The sequence below is a fragment of the Bos mutus genome, chromosome 2, assembly GCF_027580195.1.
Source record: "Bos mutus isolate GX-2022 chromosome 2, NWIPB_WYAK_1.1, whole genome shotgun sequence".
NCBI classification, from domain to species: domain Eukaryota; kingdom Metazoa; phylum Chordata; class Mammalia; order Artiodactyla; family Bovidae; genus Bos; species Bos mutus.
This window is the reverse complement of record NC_091618.1, coordinates 11,565,703-11,592,879: the sequence shown is the minus strand read 5'-3', so window position 1 is coordinate 11,592,879 and position 27,177 is coordinate 11,565,703. Positions and strand designations below refer to the sequence as shown.

At 37.2% G+C, this 27,177-nt stretch overlaps 1 protein-coding gene across 1 annotated transcript in view; it reads right to left on the bottom strand.

The window, feature by feature from the left end:
• EPB41 (erythrocyte membrane protein band 4.1) overlaps window positions 1–27,177 on the bottom strand; it is a 181,566-nt gene that overhangs the window by 75,039 nt on the left and 79,350 nt on the right. The window contains 6 exon segments of the mRNA XM_070384231.1: window positions 4,058–4,276; window positions 6,039–6,114; window positions 17,224–17,266; window positions 20,111–20,215; window positions 22,872–23,084; window positions 26,292–26,752. Of these exon segments, the coding sequence (XP_070240332.1) occupies window positions 4,058–4,276; window positions 6,039–6,114; window positions 17,224–17,266; window positions 20,111–20,215; window positions 22,872–22,925 (497 nt within the window). The 5' untranslated portion in view covers window positions 22,926–23,084; window positions 26,292–26,752.

The window sequence follows — 27,177 nt, the reverse complement described above, 5'->3', positions numbered from 1 at the left end:
TGGAAATTTTATTATATACTAATCATTGTGCAAAGCACTTTACATGAATTTCTGATTAAATAATCACAAAATTCACAGTATCATCCTTTTGTTTCAGATGGAAAAATGGAAACTTGGAGAGCTTAGGTAACTAGCATGCATGTGTGCTACGGTTGCTGCAGTTGTGTCCAGCTCTTTTCGATCCTGTAGACTCTAGCCCACCAGGCTCCTCTGTCCAGGGGATTCTCCAGGCAAGAGCACTGGGAGTGGGTTGCCATGCCCTCCTCCAGGGGATCTTCCCAACTCAAGGACTGAACCTGGGTCTCCTGCATTTCAGGCAGATTCGTTACCATCTAAACCACCAGGGAAGCCTGGGAAGCCCTTAAGTAACTTACTAAGAATCATAAAGCTAATAAGGAATGGAGACTGAATTCAAAGTAAGACAGGCTGACTCCTGAGCCCAGGCTTTTGCCTTAGTGCCTAGCTCAGTGGTTCTCAAAATGTTGACCTCAGGATCCCTTCCCTCTCAATAATTACTGAGGACTCTAAAGAGCTTTTATTAAATGTGGGTTATTTCTATCAATATTTACTATAAAGGAAGGTAAAACTAATAAAATTTGAAACTACTGATTAAATCTTTAAAGAATAACAATAAAAAACTCATATTTTAACAACTTTTTAAAAAATAACAACATTTTCCCAAACTGTTGTTAAGCAGCGGCATTGTTCTCCATATTTATAAAATTTTTTTAATGTGTGACTTAGAAGACAGCTGGATTCTTCTGTCTAACTACTTCTGAATTCAATCTATTGCAATAGTTGAATTTGGTTGTAGTATATGAAGAAACCTGAGCTCATACAGATATGTAGTTGGAAAATGAAGAATTGATGATTAAAAATCTTCTTTGATACTTACTACACTAAAACTCAACAATGGCAATTTTCTAAGGGGGTTTCCAATGTGAAATCTGAAGACATAATGGTGAACTTCTGTAACCTGTTATATTAAAATCCATTGGCCTATCTTGCCTTTTGAATGGACTTTTTATTGTTATGCATGATTTTGTAACATCATGCATTTCATATCTGAAAAATATTGGCTGACTGAATAATCCAAGTCCTCCAAATGCTGACACATTTCATTGTACAGTATTAAAAGAAGATAATCACATGCATTAAAGTCATCACCAACTCCATCAGAAAAGTCTTTTAAGTAGTTGGAGCCTGTCAAGACCATGATGGCAAATATAAGTTTTACAAAATTCTAATTTTCTCTTAAAAGCTTGAATTTTATCATTAGCAACAAACAGTCAGTTGTTTACCAACCCTTAAAGGACTGGCTCATTTCTTTTTTTTTGAGAAAATGTATGCCAAACAACCAAGTCTGAATAATCATAATCATTAATCATAGTTATTTTTTTTCAAATGAAAAAGGTGTTGCACTAAAAAAAAGTGACGAATTCAGCTGAGAATGTAAAACGATTATACAAGTGTTTTTCCTCAAGATAACTGTTGTACCTCAGTATGCAGCACAAGTGCTTTCTGGGTACTTCCTGTTAAATCACACAGAATATTAAACAGAATGTATTTAAGATTTAAAATAATCAATACTTTTTACTACTTCATCATGAAAATTTTTAAGTGAACAGGCAGATTTTAAAATATTTCACCTTTCAACTGCAAGTTAAAAAATAAAAGTGCACCCTAGTGAAGCATACAATGACCAGTAGTACAGTTTGGTGCCAACTGCCTTGATTTGTGCTCCACCATTTCAACAAAGGGCTTCCCAGGTGGTGCAGCGGTAAAGAATCTACCTGCCAACACAGGAGACACAGGTTCAATCCCTGGTCAGGAATATCCCCTGGAGTAGGAAATGGCAACCCATTCTTGTCTGGAAAATTCCATGGACAGAGGAGCATGGCAGGCTACAGGCCATAGGGTCACAAAGAGTCAGACATGACTGAAGTGACTGAGCACACATGGCTTAATTCAAACAGTGGTTATAAAGACTGAATATGATACTATACATAAAGTGCTTAGCATGGTATCTGGCACATAATAACACACACATAATAATTAGCTGCTTATGATATGATGATGACTATGTTAACAATGCATAAAGGAGAATAAGCATTGCATGAAATTTAGACTGCAAAGTCCTCCCAAACCTGAAATTCCATTATGACAAATATATGTCAAAATCATCAGAGACAGAAGTAAGGCATCAATTATAATCTAATACCACTATTTTCTGCTGTTGTGCTCAACAGCAGCAGTAAAATATTTTCTTTTACCATTTTATTGATTGCTCAAAGATTATACTAATAAAAATTATTTTTAAATTATTAGATAAAAAGAACACTTCCCTACAATCCTGACATCCTAACAAATAATTTTAATTGCTTCTTTCTACCACTTACTTTTGCATACATGTATTTGTGTGCATAATTACATATTTTACATATATATATAAATTTCTAGAATTATAATCAGAATATTAATAAGTTTCTTAAACACATATTTTGCGCTTCCCTGGTGGCTCAGCAGTAAAGAATTCGCCTACAGTACAGAAGACATAGGTTCAGTCCCTAGGTTGAGAAGATCTCCTGGAGAAGGGAATGGCTACCCACTGCAGTATTCTTGCCTGGGAAATCTCACTGACAGAGGAACCTGGTGGGCTATAGTCCATGGGGGTCACAAGAGCTGGATACAATGTAGTGACTAAACTGCCATCACCAAACACATATTTAAGGACAATACAACATCCTTTAAGTTAGAATCATCAACTAGTTGAAAGTGATTCATTAGTGCTCTTAGATATCAAAGTATTGTAATGTATATACCCAAACTTGAAAAACTAACCTTGGCAATTATCTGTAGAAACAGCATGATCTCATTAGAGTGGGGTAATTGTTATAAGACTACTGTTACATAGATGAAAGACTTTAAAGTTCTTATTATGGTTCTCATGACTGAGGGACTGGAACCTACAGCGGGAATAAGGCAACTAGAACTGGGGGACCTTGAGTTAACACTCTTTTATCTGAAGCATCTTAATCCATGCAATCCTATTGGAACCACTCTAAGGAAAATAAGATGGTTCAACAGCTAGATAGACTACTGTATGACCACTCAGGATTTCTCAGCAGTGTGACCTTCTAGGGCATCCTAGCCTAATTCATGCTAACATAATTCAAGGTGCCAACTCAAGGCCAGGATCAGACATTCTCCTTGATATGCCTTAGGCAGCTGGTAAAATTTAGCTCGGAAAAGTCACTCATATAACAATGGGATATATTGTAGGAAGAAACACTTTTTTCTGGGACATTAATATTAGCTAATGTTTATTAAATTTTTACTGTGTGTAAGACGTTGTATTAAGTTTTTACACCTATGACATTTTCTAACCCTATGGATCACCCTATTTCCTCTGAGGTAATGATCTCTATCAGACATATAAGGAATCTGAGGTTCAGAGAGATTAAGTGAATTACCTGAGGTCACAAGGCTAGGACCAAGCAGAACAAAAATTCAACCCAGCTCAGTCTGACTAAAGCTCTTGTTCTTGACCACTGTGTTATATCTCTCACATTACCAATTATTTTCAAGAAAAAAGAAAAAATTAGTGAATTCAAGAAAGAATTTTAAAATATCTTCAGGGGTTTTATGAGGCCTCTTAAGTCTATTCTTGCACAAAGACCCCAAGTTAAGAACCTCTGCTCTAAAGATCTCAAGGTCATCTAATACAGTATAATACATTTAAATCTAAAAAAGAAAAGGTAAAAGGCAATAGTAATAATAGCTTCCATTTATTGAGCACCTGCTATGTGCCAGCCACTGTGCTTAGTGCTTTACATATATTACCTCATTTAGTTTTCATCCAACAGTGCAGCACCATTACTCTGAAAACTTAGGTTCAGAAGGCCTAGAATCCCAAAGAACTGGGAGGGGACTGAGCTCAAGCTGACTCTTTCTCTGTCACCAGTTCCCACTGAGGCGAACACTAAAATCATCCCAGGTCAAGGATTTAAACTTACTGTCAAAGTGAAGACAGCTCAAACTCTGGAAACATACTTACCTGTACGACTTATGCAGTTCCATGACCTTCTCTTCAAGTTCCTTGGTCTGATTTGGGGCCAGTTTAAAATCACTAACATAATCTGCGCCATGGAGTTCTGGGTCATAGTCTCCCAGCTCAGACTGGATAGTGTAAGAACCTAGTAACGCTAAGGTTGCGAAGGAACAGGGCAGACGTCCTGAAACTATGTCCTGCCGAAGCTGAAGACATAGGTAATACCTACAGCCAAAAGAGAAAAGACGTTACTGCGTCAGTGACAGAAACAATAACAAAATATAGAGAGAGAGAAAGGAAGAAAATGGGAAAGACAGGGAGGGAGGGAGGAAGAAAAAGAGCAACTAAGTAAAGATGAGTTAATATTAACAAACTGTTCAATCTAAGCAGAAGGTATATGGTTGTTCATTGTACTGTTTCAGTGTCAGATAGCCCAAACTGGGTTCTTTCAATTTAATCATACCTTCCAGTTTTCCTGTTTGGTAAAAGAGTCTGAATTGGTTAACTCAGTCAGAACAAGGGCTAAGGAGGTCAGGGCCATGATTAATTAGAATCATATCTCGGCTTTGACTATAATAAGATATTGAATAACATATGCATCAGCAATCATTTTTGCTGTCTATGATTAGTCACTACATACATGTTTTTTAAAAGTCAGAGCAATGCCAATCAAATCATTGCTGCGTCGCTTCAGTTGTGTCCGACTCTGTGCGACCCCATGGACTGCAGCCCACCAGGCTTCTCCATCCATGGGATCCTCCAGGCAAGAACACTGGAGTGGGTTGCCATTTCCTTCTCCAATGCATGAAAGTGGAAAGTGAAAGTGAAGTCGCTTAGTCGTGTCTGACTCTTAGGGACCTCATGCACTGCAGCCTACCAGGCTCTTCCGTCCATGGGATTTTCTAGGCAAGAGTACTGGAGTGGGTTGCCATTGCCTTCTCCAATCAAATTATTAAGAGTCTTCAACTCCTCTAAAACATAGGTAGTTAGTACAGAATTTTAGGGATTTGTTATTTGTATATATAATAAACCTTAACAAAGAAAGATGAGTAAGTAGCAACTCTAAGAGAAAGTATTACTTGTGAAACAGAAATAACCAAGATAACTTTTTCAGACAGAGTTATGGCATCTCAACTTCAAGAATGTACTAAGAATAACTAGATAACTTTTTTAATGGTATAGACTCTTAACAACCAGACTTTTTAGGAGTCTTAGGTTATTCTCTTATTTGGGAGAGTATATGTGTCTGAAATCAGACAGTTGACAGCAAAATCAGAATTAGAAAGTATTTCTCAACAACAATTTGATTGAACAAACACTGCCAAATACCTACTATGTATATATAAGGCTCTACATAAGATGCTATGAATAGAAATATTTACTGTAGTACTTTTTATTAGATATTGTTCTTCCATTTTCCTTTTTTGCTAATATTTACATAGAATCCAATAAAGGACACTTTCTTAAAAGGAATCAGTTAGCTGTTTTTAAAGAGTACAAGATTTATTTCATAAATTAAGCAGGCCCAAAAATTACTGAGAAAGATCCAATTCATGTATCTAATCCTACAATTTAAAAGAGGAATAGGAAGAAAAAATAAGAACACTGAGACTTTAGTTTTTTTGATCCCTTAAAAAAGAACATCACGAGAGAAGAGTATTTAAAACAAAAAAACAGCAGAGCCCTATTTTGCCACTCTATTTGTGTCCTGTTCTTTGGAGGATGGCATGGTTTATAGAGTCCCTGTCAACAGCATGGCATAATATCCTTGATAAGCAAGGTTAATTCCCTGCCAATTTCCTCCAGGTAAGTCACAGATATTTGAGGTTTTTTGCCTCACTTATTGTAAGCCTGCCTTGAAGTAACTAGAAATTCTTTATCTTAGGTTTAATAATTCATCATTTTTCTTTAATTCTGAATGAAGAACTCCCTGGACCTTATGATAATGAAATTACTTATTACATATTTAACTTAATACATTATTTACCTTGTTATATCTTCTGTTAACTGTGCTGGGTCAGGTGGGTAAAACTTTACATTAAATGTGAAATTCCAGGGGACACCTGTAAAAATAAGTGAAGAATTTTATACTTATGTCCAAGTTTCTGGTTGTTAGAATTACCTAAAAGTATTTTTTTTTAAATCTTTTTTTCCCCTGAGGTCTTCTAATATTGATACTTCTTTGCTCTGTGGATAAAATACTACCCTTATTTAAAAAGAAAAATAAGAAAGTTGTTTAGAGACCATCTAAGAAGTTATCTCATTTTTTATTACCAGACTTAATAGTTTTGCTTATAAAATAATATAAGCAAAATAACATGAAACTATCCTCTAGGTCAACATGTTTGTAGCAATGGTTTTCAAAATGTGATCTATATACCACTCTGGGTCCTTAAAAGCCCTGCAAGTGATTCATGGATGTTTTCTTTTGGTATTGGTATTATTTATTTGTGACATCTCTCAATATTATGTCAAATAAACAAAAAACATTCTTCCCAGTCATATGGGTGAGATTAGGAGATTACTTTAGAAATAGGAAGGAAGAGGCAATATACGTGGCTCTTAGAAACTATAGCTCTAATAAAATATTTTGGGTATGAAAACTACAAGAGTTCAATCCTAAAACTCATACAAGTGTTTTACACTTTTCATATGCAATGAAAATCAGGGATTATGAGTAAAAATTAAGTGGAGAATGCATTTCAGTTTCTCCAGCTATGTGCTACCAGTTCTAGGTTTTTCTAACGTGACTGTTAGTTTCCCAAACGGCAGTGCCTGATCTTAGTAGGATTGGTTATGATGCTGAGAGCTGCATTTAGTTCAGTACTTACTGCATTACCAGGCATTAAGCTGGCTCTCTTATACTTCATTTTATTTATGAAGAAATAGAGGCTTAAGAAAATACATAGCTAATGAATCCAGGGTTCTCTTACTCCAAACCCCATGCTTTTAACCATTGGACTCTATACCCTATAACATACATCCGTTTCAAACATTGTTATGTTTTACATCCATAGTATTTAATCTCCAAATATCATTTTTATTACTATTGGTTGCAATGACAAAATGCAAATTACAACCTGAAGTAGTTTGAATGTCTTAATGAATATGTAGTTTTAAACATCTGAAACATTTAATACAAGAGTCTCTTGGAAATGGTTGAAATTTTCCTTCAAAAATTGAGTTAAAAGGCAAATTCCAGACAGTACAACAAACCTGTCTCAAATCTAGTCACTCTTAATGTCTACTATCAGCTCACTTTCAATGCTTCTTCATATCCCCAAAACTTAAAATGGAACTTGGATTAGAAAAGCAACCACATAATTGTTTCTCATAAAAGGGGCAAATGGATAGGGGGGCAGTATTTACAGTTCAAATACTGTAAAACATTGTCTATTGTTTCATTTTCTGATACGATAAAAACATCAATCTAATCACCGTTAACTCATAATTCCCACATAGGCTTTTTAAAAAGGTGACTTCCATGCTACCTATAAAAAAAAGTATTGGCTAAAGGAAATCAATATGGGAAACAAGATAGCTTAAAAAATGTTCAATAAATGTGAATTCAGCATTTAAGAACTTTAAACATAAATTTAGTTGTTTCATAACATACATAAATGGCAATTTTTTAATAGGGTAGGAAGACTAACATTAAGGAAAGCAAATAAGCAACAGTTTACAAAGTGTGATTTTTTCCCCCCTCTTTGAGCTAACTGATATAAAAAGCTTGATATCACCCACAGTTGGTAGGGAAAATAAGTACTTTCTTCCATTGCTGACGTGAATATAAAATGGTAGGACACTGCAGAGAACAACTGACAACATCTATCAAAATGTAAAATGTATATGCCCTTTCACCCAGCAGTTCCACTTCCATAAATGTATCTAAACACACACTTAAAAGTGGTCACGTGATACACGTGCAAGACATTGTAACAGGGTCTGGAAACAACCTAAATGTACTTATTTAGCAAGCAAAGGTTACATCACCGTGACATGCTGTGGAGTGAAAAAAAAATCAAGGCAAAGAACAGTACACATAGAAAGCAACTGCAAAAGGTGGGGGTAGAAAAAACTACATATTACAGGAATGATTATCTAGGCAAAGATTTTCCCTATGAGGATACACAGTAAACCGGGTACAGTAGCTACAAAACTAGAAAGGGGAACTCCTGGGGAGAGAAACTGAGAGGTGAGGGCAAAGTGGGAAGAGAGAGACCCATTTTCACTATATACTCTTTTATACCACTTGAACACACTTTGTGTGTGTGTGCGTGCACACACATTTTCTAAAGGGTAATCTTTGTCTCCCACTATAAAGGAAATTCCTGAAGGTAAGATTTTTTTTTTTTCTGTTTTATATATGGTATATACCCCGAGCACCTGTAACAGTGCTTGGCATATCACAGATGCTCAAGAAATATTTGTTGAGTGAACAAATGACATAAAGTAATGATCTCACAGCTTTGTTGTGAAGGTCACATGAGAAGGCTGCTGCCGTTGGTGCGTCACTAAGTTGTCTCTGACTCTTTGTGACCCCCAAGGACTGTAGCTCGCCAGGTTCCTCTGTCCTCCACTATCTTCTGCAGTTTGCTCAAATTCATGCCCATAAAGTCAGTGATGCTATCTAACCATCTCATCCTCTGTCACCCTCTTCTCCTTTTGCCTTCAATTTTTCCCAGAAACAGGATGTTTTCCAATGAGTCAGTTGTTCACATCAGGTGGCCAAAGTATTAGAGCTTCACCAGGACCAATTTCCTTTAGGATTGACTGGTTGGATCTCCTTGCAGTCCAAGGGACTCTCAAGAGTCTTCTCCAGCACCACAAGTTGAAAGCATCAATTCTTTGGCGCTCAGCTTTCCTTATGGTCCAGCTCTCACATCTGTACATGACTACTGGAAAAACCATCGCTTTGACTATAAAGACCTTTGTTGGCAAAGTGATGTGTCTGCTTTTTAATATGCTGTCTAGGTTTGTTAAGCCTTTTCTTCCAAGAAGCAAGTGTCTTTTAATTACGTGGGTGCAGTGACCATCCCCAGTGATTCTGGAGCCCAAGAAAAGAAAATCTACTGCTGCTTCCACTTTTTCTCCTCTATTTGCCATGAAGTAATGGGACTGGATGCTATGATCTTAGTTTTCTGATTGTTGAGTTTCAAGCCAGCCTTTTCACTCTCTTATTTCATCCTCATCAAGAGGCTCTTTAGCTTCTCTTCACTTTCTACCATCAGAATGGTGTCATCTGCATATCTGAGGTTATTGGTATTTCTCCTGGCAATCTTGATTCCAGCTTGTGATTCATCCAGCCTGGCATTTCACATGATATACTCTGCATATAAGTTAAATAAGCAGGGTGACAGTATACAGCCTTGTTGTACTCATTTCCCAATTTTGAACTAGAAAAAAATGGAGACTGGAAAAGCTCTAATATTTTTTAACACTAAAATTTCTGCCTTCTACCTCAGCAAAACTTTAATGATGTTCCTGACAAAAGTGTGTAACCTGAAGATTCATATACTATGAGGAAACATCAGACAAACTCAAAGTGACCACTCACAAAATAACTAGCATGGACTCTGCAAAACTATCAATGTTATGAAATATTTTAAAGACTAAGGAATTGTTTCAGATTAAAGAAAACTAGAGCAATGTGACAACTGAATGCAAAGCATCACCTTGCATTTTCGCTATAAAGAATATTATTGACACAAGTAACAAACAAGGTCCATAATTTATAGTATTGTTTCAATGCTAACTTCCAGCTTTTAGTAATTGTATAATGGCTATGAGAGAAAAATCCTAGCTTTTAGGATATGCAAACTGAAGTTTTTAGGGGTAGAAAGCTATTGCAACAGCAATTCACTCTTTTTTCTTTTTAACTGAGGTGGAATTCACATAATATTAACCATTTTAAAGTATACAATTTAGTACATTTAATGATACAATTCACTGGCATTTAGTATATTCACAATGTTGTATAACCATCACCTCTATCTATTTCAAAACGTTTTCATCACCCACAAAGGAGACTCTGTAGCCATTAAGCAATCGCTACTCCCTTGCCACCCTCCTCCTAGCCCCTGGAAACCTCTAGTCTGCTTTCTGTCTCTATGGATCTATACTTCATATGAATGGAATCAAACAATATGTGGCCTTTTACATCTGGCTTCTCTCATTTAGCATCATGTTTGAAGCTTATCTATGCTGCAGTATGTATCAGTGTTCCATTCCTTTTTGAGAATAAACAATATTCCATGGTATACATGGAATATATATAACATATTTTTTATCCATCATTCATTGGTGGACATTTGGGTTATTTTCTCCTTTTTGCTATTGTGAATAGTGCTGCTATGATGCAACTTACTCTTAACTGGTTCAGAAAAAAGGTCATGTGTGTATAAGAGAAAAAAAGATTAAATGAATGTAGTAAAATACCAACATCTGAGGAATCGAATGTATTCCTGAAGGGTATCCAGGAGTTCTTTGTACCACTCTTTCAACTTTTAAGTCTGAAATTATAGCCAAACATTTTAAAAATTTCTGCCTTCTAAGTACACAGGAAAACAGGAACTATCTCATACACTATTGGTAGAGATGTAAGCTAGTACAATCAATTTAAAGGAAAGCAATTTGGCTATATCTGATAAAACTGAAAACAAACATACTCTATAATCTAGCAATTCCACCTTAAGGTATATAGGTTAAATCAGGGCTGTTTTAAACTGTGAACTCATGATCCATTGTGAAATCAGTTTAATGAGTCAAAATAAGCATTTTAAAAAACGAAAGAGTATAAAGGAAAAAAATTCAGAAGAGGAATTCCCTGGTGGTCCAGTGGTTAGAACTTGGTGCTTCCATTGCCAGGCCCCAGGTCCAATCCCTAGGCGGGGAACTAAGACCCTGCAAGCCACGTGGCACAGCCAGAGAAGAAAAAAGTCAGAGGATATCACTTATAGTGAAGAATAAGAACTGTTTTTTGAAATTTTCTTTTCAACTGAGATGAATTTCAATATCATGTTCATAAGAAAAGCTAGCCACTATGATTGCTATATAATTTAATTTATATACATAAGAAACGCAGGTTCAATCCCTGAACCAGGAAGATCCCCTGGAGGAGGGCATGGCAATTCAATCCAGTATTCTTGCCTGGAGAATCCCACGGACAGAGGAGCCTGGCAGCCTCCTGTCCATGGGATCGCAAAGAGTCTGACATGACTGAGCTACTTGAGCACACAGCACATGATGTTCAAAAAGATAAAACATAAATTTTTAAATTTCAATATGTATTGTAGGAAACATTGAAACATCAGGTACTAAAAAAACATTTTAAAAATACAATGGAATCATTAACACAAAATTCAGGACCTCTGCAGGGAAGGAGAAGGGGGTGCATTTAGAAAGAGCAAACTCTGGGCTACAGAATTTCTTAAACGTAATTTGTGTTCTTTTATATATCACTATTTTTCAGCGGTATAAGGATTTCTTGCTTTTGCTCTGTGCTATGTCAGAAAGAGATGGAAGTAGCTAGCCCAACTCAGCAGGTAAGAGCACTCTCATTCACAACCAAGGAAGTTAAAGAAAGCTAAAATCTAAGCTGGGAGAAGGGAGAGAGACTGATTGACCTTAGAAGAAAGTTCAAATGGAAAAAATTAGGTTGGAGGGAAATTTCAAAAACACAGCCAAAGCAATACTGTCTATTGTATATGGGTATGTATATATGAATGAAAAATATAACATGGACTGAATCACCCCAAATTCATTAACATACATTTCCATGAACAGATTTTGCAGAGGAAAACAAAAGAGATAAACCTTACCTGTACTGTTCTATTTTAAATGTAAAATATTAACCCATGTTAATTCTGGGGGATGGGTACATGGGTATATGGTACATTAACTTAATACTTCTCTATATATTTTTTGAAATACAGAAAAAAATCTTGCTGGTGAATGTCTATTACAAATTTAGATATTCATACTTTTTTATTCTACTTCTAGGAATTTACTACAGATACATCTAGGTGAATGAGTGCCAAGTGCTAAGTTGCTTCAGTCATGTCCAACTCTTTGTGACTGAATGGACTGTAGCCCATAAGGCTCCTCTGTCCATGGGATTCTCCAGGCAAGAATACTGGTGTGGGTCGCCATGCCCTCCTCCAAGGGCTCTTCCTGACCCAGGGATCAAACCCGCATCTCCCATGGCTCCTGCACTGCAGGCAGATTCTTTACCACTGAGCCACTGGCCAAGTCCCCACATCTAGATGCACATATACATATATATGTTGCACATACACACACACTATACATATATATATATATGTACATGGAACAACAGACTGGTTCCAAATAGGAAAAGGAGTACGTCAAGGCTGTATATTGTCACCCTGCTTATTTAACTTATATGCAGAGTACATCATGAGAAATGCTGGGCTGGAAGAAGCACAAGCTGGAATCAAGATTGCCGGGAGAAATATCAATCACCTCAGATATGCAGATGACTCCACCCTTATGGCAGAAAGTGAAGAGGAACTAAAAAGCCTCTTGATGAAAGTGAAAGAGGAGAGTGAAAAAGTTGGCTTAATGCTCAACATTCAGAAAACTAACATCATGGCATCTGGTCCCATCATCACTTCATGGGAAATAGATGGGGAAACAGTGTCAGACTTTATTTTTGGGGCTCCAAAATCACTGCAGATGGTGACTGCAGCCATGAAATTAAAAGACACTTAGTCCTTGGAAGGAAAGTTATGACCAACCTAGATAGCATATTCAAAAGCAGAGACATTACTTTGCCAACAAAGGTCCGTCTAGTCAAGGCTATGGTTTTTCCACTGATCATGTATGGATGTGAGAGTTGGACTGTGAAGAAAGCTGAGCACTGAAAAATTGATGCTTTTGAACTGTGGTGTTGGAGAAGACTTTTTTTTTTTTTTCTGGGTGACTTAACAACAAAAGTTTATTTTCTCACAATTCTGGAGGCTGAGAAGTCCAGGATCAAGGTTCTGACTGACTCCGTTTCTGGTGAGATCTCTCTTCCTGACATGCAGACAGTGCCTGCTCACTGTGCCCTCACGTGGTGGTGAGAAAGAGAAAGATGCCTCTCTGATGTTTCTTCTTGCTGCTGCTAAGTCGCTTCGGTCGTGTCTGACTCTGTGCGACCCCAGAGACGGCAGCCCACCAGGCTCCCCCGTCCCTGGGATTCTCCAGGCTAGAACACTGGAGTGGGTTGCCATTTCCTTGGAGAAGACTCTTGAGAGCCCATCCTAAAGGAGATCAGTCCTGGGTGTTCCTTGGAAGGACTGATGTTGAAGCTGAAACTCCAGTACTTTGGCCACCTGATGCGAAGAGTTGACTCACTGGAAAAGACTCTGATGCTGGGAAGGATTGGGGGCAGAAGGAGAAGGGGACGACAGAGGATGAGATGGCTGGATGGCATCACTGACTCGATGGACCTGAGTTTGAGTGAACTCTGGGAGTTGGTGATGGACAGGGAGGCCTGGCGTGCTGCAATTCGTGGGGTCACAAAGAGTCGGACACGACTGAGTGACTGAACTGAACTGAACTGGAAAAATGAAAGTATTAGTCACTTACTTGTGCCCAACTCCTTGCAACCCCATGGGACTGTAGCCTGCCAGGCTCCTCTGTCCATGGGATTTTCCAGGCAATAATACTGGAGTGGGTTGCCATTCCCTTCTCCAGATCTTCCCAACCCAGGGATCAAACATGGGTCTCCTGCATTGGCTGGCAGATTCTTTACCACTGCACCACCGGGAAGCCCTTTATATATATTCACTGCAACCCAAAATATATGTATGGTGCTAAAACTTTATAATCATTAAAAAAAATTTAAACAAATGAAATGAATTTATATATGTTAATATAAAGAGTACCCAAATTATATTAAAGATTGCTTGCATATGCATATTAAATACATATAGAATATACATATTTATCTCAAAATATATTTGTAAAGTATATTATATATAAAATATAATATACACATTAAATACATATTTATATTAAAATGTATTATCTATATACACTCAGAAAATCTCTGGAAAGAACACAAGAAGTTAGTTTAAGGACAGGGGAAGAAGGGAAATTTATCTTGTTTCATATTCATCTGGGTCTTTTAATTTCATACTTCATATTTTAAAATTTTAAACTATTAATACATATGACATAATACACAGAAGACACAATATAAAACAATGTACAACATGACTGTATTTTTAAAAAGCAAAATTTATATATGCCTAGAAAAATCTTGCAGATTACACCAATTTAATAGTGATCCATCTGGAGGGTAGGATTTAGGGGTCTTTTACTTTCTTCATGATATATTTTCATTATGTTTCAATTTTTCACAATGAGTATATATTACTTATAGGATAAAATTATCTTTTTAAAAACCCAAAATCTTTCCATGGACATCAACAGTGGACTGGTTCCAAACTGGGAAAGGAATACATCAAGGCTGTATATTGTCACCCTGCTTATTTAACTTATACGCAGATTATATCATGTGAAATGCTTGGCTGGATAAAGAGTAAGCTGGAATCAAGATTGCCGGGAGAAATATCAATAACCTCAGATATGCAGATGACATCACCCTTAAGGCAGAAAGCAAAGTGAAACTGAAGAACTTCTTGATGAAAGTGAAAGAGGAGAGTGAAAAAGTTGGCTTAAAACTCAACATTCAGAAAACTAAGATAATGACATCCAGTCCCATCACTGCCTGGCAAATAGGTGGGGAAACAATGTAAACAGTGACAGACTTTATTTTCTTGGGCTCCAAAATGACTGCAGATGGTGATTGCAGCCATGAAATTAAAAGACTCTTGCTCCTTGGAAGAAAAGCTATGACTAACTTAGACAGCATATTAAAAGGCAGAGACATTACTTTGCCAACAAAAGCCATCTAATCAAAGCTATGGTTTTTCCAGTAATCATGTATAGATATGAGAGTCAGACCATAAAGGAAAGCTCAGCACGGAAGAATTGATACCTTTGAACTGTGGTGTTAGAGAAGACTCTTGAGAGTCCCTTGGACAGGAAGGAGATCAAACCAGTCAGTCCTAAAGGAAATCAGTCCTGAATATTCATTGGAAGGACTGATGCTAGAGCTGAAGCTCCAATACTTGGGCCACCTGACTCAAAGAACTGACTCGTTGGAAAAGACCCTGATGCTGGGAAAGACTGAAGGCAGGAAGAGAAGGGAACAACAGAGGATGAGGTGGTTGGATGGCATTACCGACTCCATGGATATGAGTTTGAGTAATCTCCGGGAGTTGGTGATGGACAGGGAAGCCTGGCGTGCTGCAGTCCATGGGGTTGCAAAGAGTCAGACACAACTGAGTGACTGAACTGAATTGAAAATCTTTGCAATCGGTAAATATCAATCTTCTCTTTGGAGCAATGAAATATTTACATTTTGATATTAAGATTTTTGTTACAGATATGGTTTTTCTTTCCCATATTGAAGGAAAGAGGTTTATTATTTTGAAAAGTTCTTTTTAAAAAAATGACACTTAGGTTATTTTTCTTAGTAAGAGTTTTCTTCCCCAATAGCCTGAAAATCTACTAGATAGTCTTCTCTACTCATCATAAACTCTGTTTTAACTTTTCTCCCTAAAGAGTTTTCTAGTACAATCATTTACTCCTGAGTAATATTGAATATAAAAAGTATCCTCATTGAAAGGGGCTTGGAATCAAGTTTTTTCTTGTCATGTCTCAACTATTCTAAATATTTTTTACTCTGACTTTCATTTTAAAATGAGATTTTACAGGCAGGGAACAAATATGGAGAGTTGCCAGTCCAAATTAAGAAATATAAATAAACAGGGTCTAAAGGGAAACATTCTACCATAACAAAAGTGTTTTCTTTCAAAAACAAATGAAAAACAAAATTTGTTTTCAGGTGATACAGTTAAAATTTACTAATCATGATTAATAACATTTACTGCAGTTCCTACAAGTTTACTGAAAAATAAACAAAACTAAGGAAGGCCTGGCATGCTGCAATTCATGGGGTCGCAAAGAGTCGGACACGACTGAGCGACTGAACTGAACTGAACTGAATTGAAGGACTTCCTTGGTGGTCCAGTGGCTAAGAATCCACATTTCCATTGCAGGGGGCATGGGTTCAATCCCTGGTCAGGGAACTAAGATCCTGCATGCTGTGGTCAAAAAATAAATATAAAATAAAATAAAAGGACATCTAGTCATAAAGGAGGGGAAAAGTCTCTACCCCTTTAGATACTGGACCAGGGGCTACAAAATACCATGTATGGGCTTAGTCATGTCTGATTCTTTCTGACCTCATCGACTGTAGCCTGCTAGGCTCCTCTGTCCACGAAATTTTTCAGGCAAGAATACTGGAGGGGGTTTCCATTTGCTATTCCCAGGGATCTTCCCCACCCAGGGATCGAACTCACGTTTCCTGCATTGGCAGGCAGATTCTTTGCCACTAGTGCCACCTGGGAAGCTCACAAAATACTAATCTAGACATTTTCAACCTAGAAAAATCTATCCCAAGGCACAAGTTTGAGCATGGTGTTTAGCAGTATTTTGTGTCAATGGGCTCAGGGCAAAGAGAAAACCACAATGACAAAGGGCCACTGGCAAAGGATTTCCATTCTTCGATCCTTTTTGTTCCTTCCACAGTTCCTTACATTGATTTGAAAGAAGACTGCTGAAAGGGAACAAAAAAGAACTACAGAGAGGAAAACATGGAGAAGGTTAGAACTCAATAGTCCAGGACAATTTAAATGGAACAGGATCAGGCAGCAGCTCTCAACTGTAGGCTGCTACAGTTTCAATCACTACCATTTTGAGAACTGACTTCATATCCTTTTCTTTTCTATTCTTTGTTCGTCTCCATCTTCTGTTTCTCTCTGTCATTCCTATCTTCCCCTACTTTGCCTAGTTGTAAAAAAAAAAAAAAAAAAGAAAAAAATCAAGATCTGACCTACATCTCAATAGTGTCTACCTCTGCTGTGCCTTTCTATTATGGAATCTCTACCTTTCAAAGGAAGGCTTTATCTCAATTTCAAAGCCATATGCCATAGCCAGGATTCTAAAGTGACTCACCACTAGAAAAGGTTGGAAATCCTCTGACCTACTTTAAAAAAAAGAGAGAGAGCCATAAAATGGCTATATTCACTTACCACGAACTTGCTTTTTTATTTCTTTGGCAGAATCCAGCCATGTCTGTAAAAAGAAGAAAAGGCATTCACATAGAACTCCAAAATATATTAACCACAGAGTACCAGTAGCAGGGTTACGGACCATCTCCAATAGTGTCTCCAGGTCAACCTACATTTCCAACGTTCTTTGCATTTGTTTCACATAGTATAGGGCTTCTGATCAGAGAAACAAGGAGTCAGACAATTGGGCTTGAATCCTAGGTCTACTACTTCCTGGCTTAGTGATTTTAAGCATCTCTGTACCTCAGTTTCCTCATCTATTAGAGGAAATAAAATGCGATATTAGAGGTAGTGCCTACCTCAGAGTTATTGTGAAGATTAAGAGAGTTAATATATCAAGTTTTTAGTAAATAAGAAATGTTAAATAAGCACTTGCTATTTTTATTATTCTGTAAAGCTCTACAACCAGGATTATTGATATCACCCGGACCTTAATTTTCACTCCAACTTTAACCTCCAGTATCATTCGAGTTCTCCATGTCAGCACAGTACCTGGTACACGGTTCCTGCTCAGTTAACGTTTACTGAATGAATAACTATTTTGCTTTCTCTGACTACTCTTGCCCACACTAAATTCTTCCTTCCCTGTTCTCCAACCACAGTTAAAGTCTGCACACCACGAAGGCAGGACTCCTCAACCCACTGTGGACCATGCAAAACTAACAGCACTTAAAAAGAGCCTCACCATTTCATAGGCAACTTGACTAAATTGAATTGTCTAAGAGATTTTTTATTGACATAAGACATATACAAAAAAGTACATAAAACATACGTACAGATCAATAAATTATCAAAGTGAACATACATCATTATAGGTACCCTAGGAGCCCATTCCATGCCTCCTCCCAATCCCCGCCCCCTCACTATTCCCTCTCCCAAAAGTTTAGAATGGAATTTCAGTTGTATTTAGAAGAGTTAGGTATCTCTTCCTCACCCTATACCACCCAGGGCAAAGTCCAAGGTGGCCATCCCTGCTCTACCCAAGGAGTGGGCTTGATCACCACAATCTTACATTATATATTATATTATTTTGAGGGCTCCTTTGGTGGCTCAGATGGTAAAGAATCTGCCTGCAATGCAGGGGACCCAGGTTTAATTATTCAATTCAGAGCATTTTATTTAGCCAAAAGGTATTTGTAGAATACCTCCATGTGCTAGGCACCAAAGTTACAAACAAGAATTTAAAAATAGTGATTGTATGGAAGAGGTGGGTGGGTGGGTGGGTGTGTGTGTGTGGGTGTGTGTGGCTGTGTGTGTGTTAGCCACTCAGTCATGTCTCACTCTTTATGACCCCCAGGCTCCTGGAGAGGAATATCAGAGAAGGCAATGGCACCCCACTCCAGTACTCTTGCCTGGAAAATCCCATGGACGGAGGAGCCTGGTAGGCTGCAGTCCATGGGGTTTCGGAGAGTCGGACACGACTCTGCGACTTCACTTTCACTTTTCGCTTTCACGCATTGGAGAAGGAAATGGCAACCCACTCCAGTGTTCTTGCCTGAAGAATCCCAGGGACGGGGGAGCCTGGTGGGCTTCCGTCTCTGAGGTTGCACAGAGTCGGACATGACTGAAGCGACTTAGCAGCAGCAGGACTGTAGCCTGCCAGGCTCCTCTGTCCATGGGATCTCCAGACAAGAACGCTGGAGTGGGTTGCCATTTCCTTCTCCAGGGGATCTTCCCGACCCAGGGATCAAACCCGGGTCTCCTGCATTGCAGGCAGATTCTTTACCATTTCAGCCACCAGGGAAGCCCATAGAAAAGGTTAATAGTGAACAATCAATACGTCTTTAATTCTTAGAGACAGTTAGAAAATGTTTCTCAAAAGAATGTTTAGGGGGGAAAGGCCCTATGTTTCCCAGGATTCACTAGTCCACTGGCTTCCCCAGAAGGGGTTTTTGCAAAGATGAGAGAAACTGAAACTAGATTATGATTCAGAGACATCAACTTTTTTGCCCAGAAATATTTTATCTGAGGAAGGGGGACAATAAGCCCTTTTTTACACAGCCAGGTTTGTACTTTGCTGTATAAACAAACAAATTCAGCTTTTTTATTGGACACTTTTTACATGACTTTATACATAAATATATCAATGAATATAAATAAAGCAATTTAATGTTTTCTCATTAAAAAATAAATAGGCTAGTAAGAGCTACTATAAGGAAATAAAACTTGCTGATACGACAGAGGGCAGATGACACTAACAAAGGCGAAAAGTTTTCAATGCAACTAACAGTTTTGTACCAATGTAAGCCCTGGAAGTTCAACTGCAAACTGAAAGAATTTTCACTGCTGAATGCCTTCAGATGAGCCAGTTCCCAGCAATTTAAGAATATTGGGTTCATAGAAAAATTATAACAGTGATTTTTTTTTTAAAGTAGGTACCAGTACTTAGTGACTTTATTTATATGCCAAATTCAAGTGTTCTCAGATACTGTAACATACACCTGAATGGGGTACACACACATAATATAAAAACATTCGATTTTATCTCACTGAGACTGTATAACACAAAATACTTCTCAGAATATTTTTCTCAGTTCATGGGAGAATTTGCTAACTCACAGCGGCAGAAAGCTTTTCCCTGTGGTTTTAGAGACATTGAGTTACCTTCGATCTTCCCTTACTAAGTTACACTATATCTTGGAGAGGCAGGCAGGCATAAATACATTCTTAACAACAATAAATGAATTAAACCAATTTTGGCAATGAGGACCAACCTAATTGTTGTAGTTATCTGCTTCAAAATCAGCATAGGAAGAAATACAAATATATGTTTAATAAATACTTTCTGATAAGAAAAAAAAAGCAAGTTGGGGAGGTCAGTTTCTTATATTACAAGCAGTCTTCTCACCTTTGAGGTTGCATTATCCCAAATGGCCAGACCAAAGTAGTCTTCTTCCAAAAGATTGAGGTGTTCACATACTCGTTTAAGTAAATCTTGTCCCTTAGCATGTTTCTGCAAAGATATACATATTTTGGTTGAGGTTTCTACTTATTCTTTTATTTATTATGAAATAACATAAAACATCAGGTTCCAATTTCCTCTTTTCTCCTTGGTTACTAACACTTTCAGATGGCTACCCAGTGTAAACAGAACAATGTAACGAAAGTCCTGTTTCTTAACTTGTCGGTTTAAATATGCATCACAGAGATGGTTGCTTGGAAATGGTGCTGCAATTCAAAGCAAAATCCCACATTCCCTGCATCAAGCATCCCCCATCCTCCATCTTAAACATTACATTCTTTATTTTTGGTGCAATATTTCCTGAAGCTTGCTGTGGGCTACTGTCAGTCACCATGAGCACCTGAAACAGCTAAATCAGCTGTCGACACTGATGTTAACAGTGGCTATGGAAATCATCAAGACTATCATTCCCAGAACAAAAGTCTCAAGTCAATGAGCTGTGTCTCAACTCATGGCCATCTCTTTCAGAAAAATGCATAAAGTATAAGATTTTAGATGCTCTATAGACATTACTCCTACAATTGTGCTCCAAATAATTTAACATTCTTCTACCTAGAAAATCAAACCACCACCAATTTGAGATACTTATATTCCTGTTTATAGGGCTGCTGCTGCTGCTAAGTCGCTTCAGTCCTGTCCGACTCTGTGCGACCCCATAGACGGCAGCCCACCAGGCTCCCCCGTCCCTGGGATTCTCCAGGCAAGAACACTGCAGTGGGTTGCCATTTCCTTCTCCAATGCATGAACAGAAAAGTGAAAGTGAAGTCACTCAGTCGTGTCCAACTCTTCGAGACCCCATGGACTGCAGCCCACCAAGTTCCTCCATCCATGGGATTTTCCAGGCAAGAGTACTGGAGTGGGGTGCCATCGCCTTCTCCGGTTTATAGGGAGGAAATGCCATAACTTAGGGACTGAGATTTAGAGTCAAAAAGTCCCAGCCTTTTCATTTACTAGCTAAACAACATGAGTTGATTCAATTAATATTTCTGAACATTACTTTCTCATCTGTAAGATAAGATTATTTATATCTGGTCTACCTAACAGCTGGAAATGTTGAAAAACTTAAACATGATAATACCTTTTGAGAAATTGTTTTAACATTTCAAAAAATTAGAAATCATTGGCACATCTACATGACACATACCCTTCTCTCAATGAGCTGTTATTTTTAATGACTATTAGTAATTCACATAGTTGCTAATTCATTTTTAGACTTATCCCATATCATTACATCATTTTCTTCATTTTCTCCCTTCTGTGTTTCTAAAGGACAGAGATGATTTGAGAATTCTTCACATACAGGTCCCTACTCTCTTCTTTATACTTCCAAAATTCAGAAGTCCTAAAAAGTAAAAGGTGACGTTTATTTTGTTTTTGTTCAAAGCTCATCTGAAGGGAAATTCTAACCTGATCCATTATGGGCTACTTTTCATTTTTATTTATCCAACTTAGAGTCTTCATATATTTTACCATAGAAATAACATGCTTGGTCCTGTGCCTACTGCTACACACTTGACTGGGTGTATTATAAAATTTCCATGCCACCAGGGAAGCCCGAAAATTTCCACAGTATGTACTTATTGCTTTTCTAAAGCCCCAAATATTTTGAATACCGAAACACATCTGCCCCCACGTGCTTCAGATAAAGGGATTCCTATCTAGATCTTGATCTGAGTGTGAAGAATGAATGCGGAATAGCTTTCTCCATCTCTAGACTAGTTAGTAGTGAGAAGCAGAAAGAGCAGACCCTAGATCTCCTCTAGTTACTAGGAATAGTAGCCATTTTTAAAATGCAACAGTGTATTTTTCTTGTTTTTCAAAACTTCAAAGGGGAATTTCTATTAATAAATACAATATAATATTTTAGACTACTTATTTGTGCTTTGATATATTTGCATATAAATAAATCAAATTCAAAATAATGTTACATACCTAAGATACAAGTATATATGAGTTATATGTATTAGAAATAATCTCAATAATTGCTTTTTATCAAGCATATTATAATTGATAATTACTGCTCTAATTAAAAAAATAGCTGATAGATTTTCAAGGATTTTAACTTGTCTTGAAGCAAAAGAATAATTAAAATATTAATAACTCTGACATTTCTATTCTTGATTCAATTATTTATTCTTCCTGGAAATAAGAGAATTTTAACAAATGGCATTACTTGATGTAAGCTTTTTATATCCTATCTCATGGAGCTAAAGAAATGCATTCAATAAACCAAAGCTTATTAGAGTTTAGATCTGGGAGAGCAAAAATGAACAGGTAAGTAATTTTTTTTTTTTGACAAGTACAATTATGGGGACTGCTAGACCTAGAAACTGAGGCTATCCTGGGAAATCTAGTCATGGAAGGCCACTCTATAAATAACCTTTTTTTTTCTTAAAATTATTTTGGGTTATAAAAGTAACACATACTCAATTCACAATACATATATTTGGCAGATACAGAAAAAACTGGAGATGAAAATAAGACTCACTCATAATCCTTCCACACCTCCACCCCTAGAAAATCACAATTAACATTTCAGTCCATAGAAACAGTCATTATACAGGGTCTTACCTCAGACCACAGCACCGCTTTGAAACATGAAACAATCTGTACGCGTTCTAACTACTGGAAATCGAAACGCACCCACCTCCACCACACATTCGTAAACTGTGTCATCCAACAGAGAAACCTTGCAGTGCATGCTTCCGTGCCTTCTGAGGGATTTCTGGGGAGCTTTTAATTCTCTCTCTGCTTTTGATTCAGGACCTTCTTCTTTTACTTCTATTTTAGAGCACTCCTCAAGTCCTCCTTCTTCCTTAGTCTCAAAATCTGGATCTTCTCTGTGTTCTTCCTGAGCAGGCTACATAGCCATGACATCACCAAGTCAGTAATAAAGACACTTCATACAACATGCTGTACACATGTTTGCTTATAATGTGGCTACCAATAAAAGCACTAACTGAAGAAGAAAACTGTTAAATACAAGTGATAAGAAGATTAAATAATTTTTTTCTATAAGAGATAGGATCTCCCCAAAGATCCACAGATTCTGCTAGTCTCAAAACTTTATAATATAAGGTAAAATTTGCTCTTTTTCCCCTAAAACTGAAGTGGGTAGCCATTCCCTTCTCCAGGGGATCTTCCCGACCGAGGGATCGAATCTGGATCTCCTGCATTGCAGGCAGATTCTTTACCAGCTGAGCCACCACGGAAGGCCCCTGATACAAGGTAAAATTCTATCTTCAGGTGGAATGTCATTTTTCAAATCAATAAATGAAGGTTTCAGGTAAACTAGAGCATACCAATCTGTTGCTCTCAGCACTATACATTTTTACTGGCTATACCATTATCTATTCTTAAATTCTATCAAAATCTAAACATCTTTGCCCCTTGCTCCTCAATTCTAATGAGGTAGCCTTATGAATTGCAAAATAGGCTGTTATTTGTCATGCGGCCTAAATTTTATGAATGGCTAAGAGGGGTTCCTGACCAATTTAGAGCAAAAGGCAACAGATGTAGTAGGCTAACAATTGCAAATACCAGTGATCTAAATTTTTACCAGGTATCAACCATGACAAATGCAAAGAAGATTCAGAGAAGCAAGAGATCCACTGAAATCTGGATCCCCTAGGGCAATCATTAAGTCATTTCAAAGCAATACAGGTAAGTGAGACGACATTTTCGCATACCCCTACTTACTTTTTACACAATAAAACTGCTGAAAGATTCTTAACCGAACCTCACTAATCCTTTTCTTTCAAAAGAAAACATACTTGACATTTGAGAAGGAGGATTTAATTATTTGGCTCCTGCTCCTCCTGCATTAGATACTAGTGAAGTGAAGTCGCTCAGTCGTGTCCAACTCTTTGCGACCCATGGACTGTAGCCCCCCAGGCTCCTCTGTCTGTGGAATATCCTATCTGGCCTATCCCCACTCTACTAGTACTCTTCATGTCAGTACCCTGTTTGTTGCCTTTGTAACATTTATGACGATAAATAATTATTTTGTATTTACTACTTTTTTTGTCTCTTCCATTAGACAATAAAGTTATCAAGAGTAGAGATCATGTTTGTTCAATAACAACAACAACAAACATTTATATAGAAATTACAATGGGTCATTACTGTTCTAAAAGCATTACTTATATGAACTCATTTAACCCTGTGGGAAGTGTACTATTGTTATCTCCCCTTGACAAATAAAAAATTGAAGGCAGAAAAGTTAATAAGGTAGGATCATACAGTCAACAAGTCACATACCAGTCAGACTCCAGAATTCATGATCTCTTTGCCGTATTGTAGTTTTTTATTTACCAATGTCTGTCCAGCTTAGGGCCTGGCACACACAGTAGGTTTTCAGCAAATTTGTTGAGTGAATAAATTAAAAAGTATTTAAAAATGACGCATGGTTTCCAAAAAACCCAAAGTACCCTAGATGAAGGCCAGTGCAATCCTACAATGCAAACTCAATTTTAAAAAATCCTGTATAGAAAAGGACCATTAAAATGAAATTCTACTATGAAATCAATGAATGAGATTTTAGTTAAATCTAAAATTTGTCATTTGTTTCAACTTTAGTACAAATGTTATGATCTTTAGACAAAACAGACTAATCCTGATTCAAATGCTAACTAAAACAAGATAGAGATTTTTCAGTACATAAAGCAAAGGGGGAAAAAGGCAGCTAAAAACCTCTTGAAACTACCAGGCTTCCTGAAACATAACATAATTTAACTCCTTTGGTATTCCTAAAATTAAATTAAATTAATGACACTAAAATATGTGGTTTCTCTGCCTTTACTGTTTATATATTTTATTAACTAAGTAATAACAGCTAACATTTACTCAGTGCTTATAGTATGTCAGACAATGTCTCAAGAGCTTTACATATGTATCTTTTTTAATCCTCATAATGCCCAAGTATGGTGAATATTATTATCCTCATTGTACGGAGGAGAAAATTAATAAAGCAAAAGTGTCACTTGTCTGTGACTGAATCTTCTAGTCATGTACTATAAATAAAACTTTGTCTTCAGCCTACTTTAACTAATAACAAATACATAATAACAACCTTATCCTAAATTTTACTTAGAACTTTTAATATACACGCAATATTTTCATAAATACATATGTTATTTTTTAAATCTAATAAAACTATATAGCCCAAGTCTGAAACCTATAATAGAAACATACAGGACTTACACATTTTACAATGTATAATGCCCACATGTTTCAAAAATAAAATACTTAGAAAACAACTCTTAATTTGTAATTTATTAAGCCTGAAAACAAATGACATGCCTAGAAAATAGTTTGAGTTGCAGTACTAATATTTTCCCAAGTGTTTTGGACCGATGACCAGGCTCACACTCATTCTCAGTTTAACTACACTAACAATTAAGCCTCCCCACAACTACTATATATTACAAAGGTGATATAAAAGAGCTAAATTTCTGCATCTGTATCTTACACTCTGTGGAAATATGACCTAGTTGTAGAAAACAACAAAGATAAGGTAGACATAGTTCAAACTTATTACCTACTTCTGGGTGGCCTCAATCTATCCCAAGGCTTTTATAAAGATTTCCATAAAAGAACTACGTTTGTTGATAAATTATCCCATTTCTAATAATTCCACCAAAATGAACTCTGAACCACTTCACTTCCTTCCCCCTCACCATTAAAACTCCTGGACTTGTTCCATTATTACAGCAAAATGTAAATCCATTTGATACATTTCTTTCATTTTCTCTTTTTTGATTTAGACAGTATAAGTATCTTTTTTTAAGTCTTTATTGAATTTGTTAAAGTACTGCTTCTGTTTCATGTTTTCATTTTTTGGCCAGGAGGTACCTGGGATCTTAGTTTCCCCACCAGGGATTGAACCTGTGACCCCAGCACTGAAGGTGAAGTCTTAACCACTGGACTGCCAGGGAAGTAACATAAGTATCTTGACCACGGGAATTTCTTTAGAGCAGAAACTCCAAATTGTTAGTATTACTAACAATACTTCAATCAACTAGCTAGTAAGAAATCCTTCACCTCCCACTCAATCCCATCCTCTTACCTGTGTTTCTGCACTGCTTAATGAATGGAGATCCAAGGATGGGTCTGTTTTGAGCTCAGGTTCAGGAGCTGCAATTGGGGCCTTTAAAATGATTTCTTCATCAAGACTGGCTCCAAATTCTATCTCCTTCTGGCCTCCTTCACCTTTCTCTTTAGCTGACTCTACTTCTTTGCCTTCCTCCTCAGACACCTGAGATTTAGGCCTTTTGAGAAATGAGGAGAACAGCCGTGACAGGCCCCTGTTTTCTGATGTCCGCTCCTTGTTCTTGGTCAAGTCTTCATGTGTTGGAGTGTCTCCATTAGATGTTTTCAGCTTCTGCTCACACTGATTATCTCCCTCAGCTGCTGTTTCAGAAGCCTCTTCCAACTGAGTTTCCTGTTGACCGGAGCTTGTGGCTCCCTCACCCTCTTCCTTCTGCGGTTGGTGCTGTGGATTTTCAGCCTCAGCCACTAAACTCTTCTCTGTTGTCATGATGTTGCTATTAAAAAGAAGATGGCAAAGGGGGTCTCTTACAAACAGAATGCATTACTGAAGGCAAAACCCTCAATCAGGTCAAGGGTGACAGAGTTAGTATCTTTAGGTATTTAACCACCAACAGACAGTGCTCTCATCCATTAAACATGAGACTTTCCATTAAAGCACAAAAATATCTTACCTATACACCCTGGATAAATTATTAATGCTTGACTTGCTAAAGTTATGACATAGAGAAATTAGCTTAAAATAGGACCCCCTGAAAGCCAGCTTAGTGAAATGCATATTTTAAATTCAAAGCTCAAAACTATGTATAGCACAGTTTTATCCCTCCTAAAAAAAGATCTTATTTATACACTGTTCTTTGACAGCATCAATCTGCGGGTACAAGGTTTGTAGAAATTATCTGCAA